Below are 8,375 nucleotides of genomic sequence, written 5' to 3'. Positions count from 1 at the left end.
TAAGTTAAGCTCTTTCTTCAGAAGCCATTTCTACCAGGCACTTAAGCCAGGGCACAAGATGTGAATTTGGTGGCCTGGCAAGACAGATTTAATCATTCCCACGGACCTTGGTATGAAAAAAGCGAGTCTTTCCTAAGAACTACAGGCTCATTACCTTTCTGTCACTGACTGGAACTCTAACCCTTAAGGAAAGCTGGGCTCTGCTTTCATTTGAAGCCCTGGGGTTGGTGTGTGTGTGTACACATGCGCGCACACTCTCTTGTTGCCACTCTAACGATGAAGTCAGGAGGATATCATCCTCCACTGCTCCCTGGGGCCCATCTCCTAGGCTCCCCGGAAAGGTGGCAACTTTAGTGGATGAGTCTCTGACCTGAATATCAGACAGGTAGCTGAAGGCCATACCAAGAAGGAGTTTCATGAATTCGAGTCTTGTGGATTAGGAAAAAATCCAAGACTGGTTTCAGGCCCAGTGTAGGAATGGTCTTCAAACTGAAAAAACTCAAACTCACTTGCCATCAAGTAGATTGCAACTAATGGTGACCCCACAGGGTATGTAGAACTGCCCCTTTGGGCTTTGGCAAGACTAGTAGAAAGCCTCATCTTTCTCCTTCGTAGCAGCTGGTGATTTTTGAACTGTTGACCTTGAGGTTAGCAGCCCAATGCATTCATCACACACACACACACACACACACACACACACACACACACACACACTATGCTGCCAAGACTCCCTAGAAATTATCTAGGCGGGCTGATAGTGGCTTGAAGTCTAGTTGCTGGCATGATTGATAGGCTGCTGTCCCACCACAGGCCAGCCTGGGCAGCGGAGAAATGGGGCTGAGGGGTGACTCAGCCAGTCAGGGTGGATAGAGAGGAGAAACAGAACGGGCTCAGCCTGCGCGGTGGGGCTGTGGGAAGGCAGCGGGCTTGTGGCTGGGGGCCTTGAGACGTCCACTGAGGTTGACCCCATATACCTGCCTGGGACCAGAGAGCTTGGCCAGAGGTGCTTCGGGGCAATAAAGCCTAGGAGTGTTCTTCCCAAGATCATGGGTCTACTTCAAATGTCCTATCAGGAGCAACTCAAAAACCACACCCCTGGAAATGTCTGGTCTCAGAGACCTGGAACCAGTGAGGCCGCACTGGCCCTACCTCAGCAGAGGGAGGCCGCCTGTCCCAGAGGGAGCTGGCTTGTCAGACAAGAGCAGCTGAGACAGGACAGGAGCCCAGATGACTGGCCCGGTGGCAGTTTTTATTCCCTAGGAACAAATACGAGGGGACAAGCTCCAAAAGGAAAGGAGCACCGGTGACAAGCTGACATGGGGTGGCCCGGCGCTGGCTGCCTTGCATCACCAGGAAAGGGTAGTTGTGGGGGAGTTAGTTCCCTCCTTTCCTTGAACGGAGGAGATGAATACCTGTCCAGGGTCCATTCCAGAGGCCTCCCACGGGCACCAGACTCTTCCCTCTCGAGAGTGGAGGTAGGCAGAGAAGGGTGAGACAGACAAAGGTGTCCCAGAAAACCTGAGAGTAGTGATAGCAGCCCCGTGTGACGGCAGAATCGGTGCTTCGACGGGACTGCCAGAGAGGCCACAGCTGGCGCAGGCGGCTAGCAGTGTTGTACTACCGGGGGTCGGTCTTGCCGGCGGAGATCCCAGGGCAGTTAGAACCAGAAATGCTGTTTCACTGCCCTTCAGAGGAGCTGGGCCATGTGGAATCAGAAGGCATGGCCCTCTTGGAGGGTTACCGTCTATCCTGTTTTCTGGCCTAATCCTGCTGAAAGCCTGGTCCTTGCGAGAAGAGACTGGTGAGGGAAAAGGAACAACCCTGTCTGTCACCCCCCCACCATGGGACAAGGTTTGCCTCAGGTGAGAGCCTCTAACAACAAGGCCCTTCGGTGTGGGCTGGGTCCTCCTAGTCCTTAACCACCGTTCAGAACACGTCAGGGGACTCGGTAGCCACTTGGCTGTCTGATGACTGTGGAGACTTGGGTCCCGAGTATGGATCACAGTGAGGTCTCTTGGAGGATGAAGGTGGGGCTGCTGCCCTGGTGGGTGGCGCCTGCCTCAGGCACAGCCAGGGCCTCCTGGTCTCTGCTGCCCCACAGCATTCCATTCCCCATCTTCTCCGGAGACACAGGGCCGCCCACAGGGGAGTCCTAGGGAACACACAGCCCGAGGAGGAAGGTGTGGGTGGGGTGAAGGAACTCATCAAGAAAAGGAGCCAAGACTGCTGGGATCCCTGCTAGCTGGGAAATCAGCAGGCAGAGGAGGGGAGCCAAGGGGAGGGGCAAACACAGGCAGGGGGACAGCAAGGCTGTGGGGTGTAGGGGCGGTCAGCCAGAGCTCCCATGGAAGAAGCTGGGGCAGCTGCAGGGGTGTCCAGGCTCAGGCAAGCAGGGACTGTGGAGAAAGGATGGGGGGAGGGTGACATGGATAGCACACGCACTACCTGGCTATAGCTTTTGCAGGACAGTCGCTTCTGGCAGGACAAGGGCAGGAGAGCAAGGACCTTTGGCCACACAGGGTAAATGGTTCCAGGGTTCAGGGTCCGACCCCGCATGCCCCCTAGAGGCAAAGATGTTTGTGAGATTCCTACATGGAGTGCCTTCTGCCTCCAGGCTCCACGATTCTGAGCCCAGCCCACCTCCCAGATGTCACGCTGCAGACATCATCCCGAAGCAGGAGGGCAGGGCGTCCCAGACTCCAGTCCCCTCTGCCCGTGCCTCTGGCCACATCCCCCAGCCTCACCAGTGAGCAGACTGACAAGGAGGCCCACCACAATGACGGTGGTGGAGTTGTGGGCACTGTACCACAGGTAGGACAACTTGTAGAGCCGCTGGAGCCCCGTGAGCCTGGGGAGACAGACGGGTGGGGACCATGAACACTCTGGACAGAGTCTTCTTCAGGCATCTCACTCTTCATACCTCCAGGCACCCAGAGCCCTGGGTCCCCACACCTCCGAGGCCTCTAGTGGCCCCAGGAATATGCCCCCCCCCCCCAAGGTGACAGTCTCTAAGAGTATGAGCCCACTCACCTGGAAACAGTGGTCAAGGGCATCAGTGTAGCCATGGTGATGGTGGTCATATTCGTGGGCGGGGACAAGCTGGAGCTGTTGGGTGCAGAGGGTGCCACACCAGAGCCCATGCTGGTCACGATGCTTCCAATGCCGATCCAGAAGGCCATGATCAGTCCCGCCAACAGGCCCACTATGGCTCCCTGCTCAGAGCCGGGTCCCCTGTCAGCCCTCCACTGACCCACCACCCCACCACCAAACCTCCACCCCAGCTCCCAGCACTCGCACTGAGCACTCTGCTGCACCACCACCCTGCTCCCGCCCCCTCCATGGGGCCACTGAGCCAGATGCGTCACTCACCAAGGGGTTGGCACAAGGAAAGAACATCCCAAGACAGAAGAGTCCGAGCAGCGGTCCCCCGACCATGCCAAAGATGCTGATTGCCGCCTGAGGAGAACACACAGGCTCAGAGACCCCCAGCCCAGCAGTGGCGAGCACAGCTCCTCAGATCCTTCTGTCTGACCTTCCACTTGGAGAATTGGGGCTCAGGATCCCAGAGGGCAGGCACGGCTTTTGTCTTAGATCCCTGAACAGACAATGTCCAGGAGGAATGGCACTCCGGCTTTTATTAGTTGAGCGCCTGTTCAATAGCCACAGCTGGCCCATCAAGGGGGAATTTCTGAGACCCGCCCGCCCCTGTGTCTTTCCCTCCAAAGAGGCATCTTCCTCAATTGCCTATGTTAGTTCTTTCCTCCAGTGTCATTACCTGCAACACAGGTCCCATTTGGGAGGAGACATAGGCCATTCCCAGACACAGCAGTCCATAGCAAAAGGCTGGGGGGAGGAGAAGGAAGAACACAAGCAGATTTTACACATTAAACAAAAAAGCAAAGAGCAGCCCATCCCCAGCCAAATCACCACCCCTCTGGCTCTGGAAGCAGAATATACATCACCCCTGCCCTGGACGCCTCCCTTCCCTCTATAATGACCTCATGGCCCTGCACTAGGCCACCCCGTCCTCACTCTGATGAGACTCAGATGTCTCAGAAAATGGTCTGAGAGGCAAAGGCTGTGTGCTGCTTTGTCAGCCAAGTGCCGAGCCCAGAACAAAGCAGGCGCACTGAAGCTAGTCGCCATGGTGCATTCGGTGGTAAACAGATTCTCAGGAAGACCAAGACTGAAGGGATGAGACTCTTACCAAGGATCTTGGAAAGCCGAGTGGCCTGGGCTTCAGATAACTCAGGGAACCTGGGTCGAATGAGGTCTTCTATCGTCACTGTAGCCAGTGAATTAAAAGCTGAAGATATGGTGCTGTGGGAAAGACAAGGGTGGCAAGCTGGGTTGAATCTGGCAGCTAAGAAAGGCAGGACTAGAAAATCTCTAGTTTCTTTGGAGAGATTAACATCTTACAGTGAGAGAGATGACATGTGCAGTACCAAAAACTGTCCTCGGATGACAGAGGGGCTAGGCCTTCATTTATGCACATCACGAACTAACCACAAGGGGGCGGCCCTAGGGCAAGGTTAGGCTCTGTCCTGCACAGAGCTGTCCCCAAGAGGATGGGTCCAAGGAGACATGCAGAGGAACGCCCCCCACCCCCACCCCCCATCTCCCTCCAAGTCACCAGTACCAAGCAGGGTCCCTTTCACGAGCCTGAAGGTAAGGGCGGACGGGGTACCTGAGCGAGCCACTGAAGAGGCAGGCAACAAAGAGCCCGGGCAGGCCTGGCAGGCCCTGCAGGAGATCCATCACAAAGTACAGGACAAACTGCAACAGAGCAGAGGTCACAGCCCTCTCAGAGAGCATCTCTCCCCAGGGTGCCAGGATGGGGTGGCTGCCACTGAGGGGAATCTGTTGACCGGTTCGAGGCATGCTAGTTACCCCCATTTTCTTGAGGGTCCACTGTCTGCTCCGTGTAACCAGGCTGCTGGGAGGCTGAATGATCCCCGGTGTGTGAGAGCTCCCAGCAGAGCTGCTCAGAGTGGGTAGTCACTGCTGGCAGACAGGTTCCCACCCCCAGTGCAAGTGCGAAGCTTTGGCCTGGTGATCGCCTGCTGCTGGCGTCCTTGAATCCCAGAACAGGAAAGGACCTAGAGCTGTCTCTTGCCCAGGGCAGCAGTTCTTTCTGCAGCCACTGTGCCGCTCCCCCTGGGGCCGACTGGCCCCTCATGAACACAGAAGTGGACCTGGGAGCCTTCTCACCTGATCAGGGGCTGCTTGGGCCTGCTGGGCGCTCTTAGGATATTCCTGGTAATAGGCGTACATGACCAGGCCAATGAGGCAGCCCATGCACAGGACCACCTGCTGGCAGGGGAACACGGCATAGCAGGAGCTGCAGGAAAGGCCAGTGCTGAGAGGGGGGAGGGGCATGCAGACACCCCCCAACACTTCCAGAGAGGGGCTCACGGGCGGATCACTGTGAGTAGGGATGTATCCTGTTCCTCAGCCCCGACCCCCCCGGCCCTGCACTCACAGCATGGCCGCCCTCTCCGTGCGGGAGCTGAGGTAGCGCTGCACCTGGGCCTGGTTCACCCCATACAAGGAGAGCATCATGAACACGCCCCCAAAGGCCAGCGTCCAGAAGGTGTGCCGCACAAAAGGGTCTGGATCCAGCCTGCAACAGATGCCACCGAGTGCTGTGCCATGCTCCCAGCTCTCAGACGGCACCCTAGCCCCCTCCCCACTCCCAGCCACAGTGGGCAGAGTGAAGCAGGGGCATGGGGCGAGGGCCAACGCTGACAGCTCGAGCTGGGGGACCCCAGAGCAGGGTGGTGAGCTGGGGGCAGTGGTCCCCACATCTCCAACCCCCCACCATCCCACCCTGGGCCATCTGGGATCCTCCCCATGCCCCACCCCCAGGGTCGGTTTCTCCCGTGTTTTCTGAAGCCCTGAGATCAGGCACAGGGGGCTTGACTCCCAGGCACTGCAGAGCCTAACAGGGAAGGAGGGTACTTACTCGATGCCAGAGATGCGGCCATTCTGGGCAGCCACCTCCCACACATGCCCCAGGCCGCCCACCTTTGCTGAGCCCACGATGATAACTGCCAGCTGCCCTAGGAACATGACCAATGTCTGGAACACATCTGTCCAGATGACGGCCTTCAGCCCACCCTGCAGGGAGAAGATAGCCCTGCTGCTCAGAGAACTCCCAAACCGTCCCCTAGTGAGGGTGAGGACACTCTGCCACCTTCTCAGTGCCCAAGTGCTGCGAGCGTGGTAGAACCATTCATTCCTGTCCCACCTCTCCCTACCCAGGTCATCTTGTCCCGCCCAGTGTGACAGGACTTCCACGAGTTCATGAAAAATCCACCATCTTCTCATCCCATTTCTATGAATTTCTTGATACCCACCCTCTCCCCCACCGGATTACCGCACCCAAGCTTTTCCTTCTCACCTCACCTTAGAACGCCGTCCTGTCTTCTCACCCTCCTCCCCTCTTCTTCCACCTCCTCCCATCTCTCCCCTTTCTTTTACCTCATCTCCTCCCCCTCCCCCTTGGGATGCCCACCCTTACCAGAGCAGTGTAGAAGGCACAGACTATGCCTAGGGTCAGCACTGAGAGCCACAGATCAAAGCCAGTCACTGAAAGCAAATGGAAAGCATGGTCCTATCTCTGCAAGAGACCTGAAGTTCTGACAAGGAATCCCTAACTCAGAAAGGCATCATGAAGACCAAACGCCAATGCTGACCCTACAGGACCCAGTAGGGCTGCCCTGGGCTTCTGAGGCCATAAACCTCTATGGAAGCAAAGAGCGCATCTTTCTCCTGCACAGTTGGTAGTGGTTTTGAACTCCTGGCCCTACAGTTGGCAGCCCAACATGTACCCCATTACGCCGCCAAGGCTCCTAGCATAAAGACACTGGTAAATAAATCATTTACTGCAATGGAAAAAAAGATGTCTGCAGAACACTACTAAAAGGTGTTGATTAACCAAATGAGGTAAGGTAACGTGTTCAAGTGCGGTGAACTTTAAGATTGCTTCCTCCTCTGGCACAGACCAGTCCAGGGGCCCACCCAGGGATGTAGCTCCCCGGTCAAGGCCGCATTCTTGGGAGCATAGGCTCCCTGACGAGGCCCTCCCCACAGAGCTCTCCCAGTCCAACATGGCTAGAAGCCAAAGTGCTGACTTGTGGGATATAGAAAGGCTTTCCCCAGCTTGTCCCCCCAAATATATGACAAGCCTAAGACACTCCTTGCAACACATGGTAAATGACAACACTTGGAGGTCAATGTAAGCTGCTTAGAGGTGATCTCCCTGAGTACCAGCTATCTAGAGCAATCAGACTGTATAGTCTGTCCCACTCTAAGTAGGGCATACTCCCTGCTAATAATGGTGCAGAGCCCAGAGACAGGGTCAAGCCCACTCAAGGAGGGCCAACCTTAGGCTGCCATCTTGAATCTAGGGTCCCCCCCATCTTAGTCACTTGTGTACCCCTAGGCCCTCCCCTTCTGACTGCATGTACGCCCCTAGCTTGTCCCCCTCTGATTGATGTATGCCTATTGTACAACCCCTTCCCGTTATGATGTAATCAGGGGGGCTTGCACATCCCCGAAAATGCATATATGCTGTGATTGGAAAATATATTCACTCTCTCTGCGCAGGCGTGGCTGCTGGGATCATGGCGGTCCTGGGGTTGAACATGTCACCATAAAATGTGTCTGACTCCTTTACTCTCTCCTATCTCTCTTATCTCCTATGACTTTATATATGATAGCCGTACAATAGCGCCTACAGACCCCTTGGTTGTTAGAGGCTGGTTCACTCTGACAGTGACTCCTCACCTGCATTGAGGGCCAGTGACGGTGCGTAGAGTACAACCCCCATGTAGATCACCTGTTGAACGTGAAAAAGGAAATGTGACTGGGGGCGAGGGATGGAGGTGAGAGAGAGACAAGATGAGCATTAGCTCCAACATCCCCACAGCTTCCCTTCATCTGATCTAAGTTCACGCCCCCTGCTTCCAAATTGAGGCTTGCCTTCACCCCAGGACCTGTGCTAAGATGGGATGTAACAGGCAGCAGGCTGTACCTGAGAGCTGTAGGGACAATGACCACTGGCAAGAGGTCCAGTGCTGCCCGTGTGAAAGCAGGGAAGGCTCCCCCGGGCCCAGCATGCCTAAGTCCAGGCCCCTTCCCCAGGTTCCTTCAACTTACCATCTGAAAGATGAAGGTCACCGTTCCACAGATCCGCACCGCTTTATTGAATCGGAGCTCCAGGTACTGAGTCAGGTACATAGGGAAAAAGAAAGCATTGCTCCCCACCCTACAACCACAGCTCACACACAACTTCACAAAGACGCCAGGAACACAGGGATATTTCCTACTCTTAAGCACCCTGGACTTCCCCCACCCCACTCCATCCCACC

At 56.0% G+C, this 8,375-nt stretch overlaps 1 protein-coding gene across 5 annotated transcripts in view; it reads right to left on the bottom strand.

Moving 5' to 3' along the window:
- Nucleotides 1-1,228: 1,228 nt before the first annotated feature.
- Nucleotides 1,229-8,375, bottom strand: part of SLC5A6 (solute carrier family 5 member 6) — a 14,299-nt gene continuing 7,152 nt past the window's right edge. For 2 of the 5 annotated variants that reach the window (XM_045294151.1, XM_045294150.1), the window contains 14 exons: nt 8,164-8,229; nt 7,792-7,843; nt 6,524-6,591; nt 5,966-6,120; nt 5,483-5,623; nt 5,212-5,341; nt 4,688-4,776; nt 4,208-4,320; nt 3,776-3,843; nt 3,370-3,456; nt 3,031-3,212; nt 2,745-2,848; nt 2,443-2,561; nt 1,229-2,152 (listed from right to left, as the gene is read on the bottom strand). In XM_045294151.1, coding sequence (XP_045150086.1) covers nt 2,000-2,152; nt 2,443-2,561; nt 2,745-2,848; nt 3,031-3,212; nt 3,370-3,456; nt 3,776-3,843; nt 4,208-4,320; nt 4,688-4,776; nt 5,212-5,341; nt 5,483-5,623; nt 5,966-6,120; nt 6,524-6,591; nt 7,792-7,843; nt 8,164-8,229 — 1,527 coding nt within the window. In that variant the 3' untranslated portion in view covers nt 1,229-1,999. The remainder of the gene's footprint in view (nt 2,153-2,442; nt 2,562-2,744; nt 2,849-3,030; nt 3,213-3,369; nt 3,457-3,775; nt 3,844-4,207; nt 4,321-4,687; nt 4,777-5,211; nt 5,342-5,482; nt 5,624-5,965; nt 6,121-6,523; nt 6,592-7,791; nt 7,844-8,163; nt 8,230-8,375) is intronic. The other 3 variants (XM_004710135.2, XM_045294154.1, XM_045294152.1) reach the window with 3 other exon arrangements.

The sequence above is a fragment of the Echinops telfairi genome, unplaced genomic scaffold, assembly GCF_000313985.2.
Source record: "Echinops telfairi isolate 266 unplaced genomic scaffold, ASM31398v2 ScPeMD7_2573;HRSCAF=3158, whole genome shotgun sequence".
In the NCBI taxonomy this organism is placed as follows: Eukaryota; Metazoa; Chordata; class Mammalia; order Afrosoricida; family Tenrecidae; genus Echinops; species Echinops telfairi.
The sequence above is the reverse complement of the archived record's forward strand: the minus strand, read 5'-3'. Positions and strand labels throughout refer to the sequence as shown.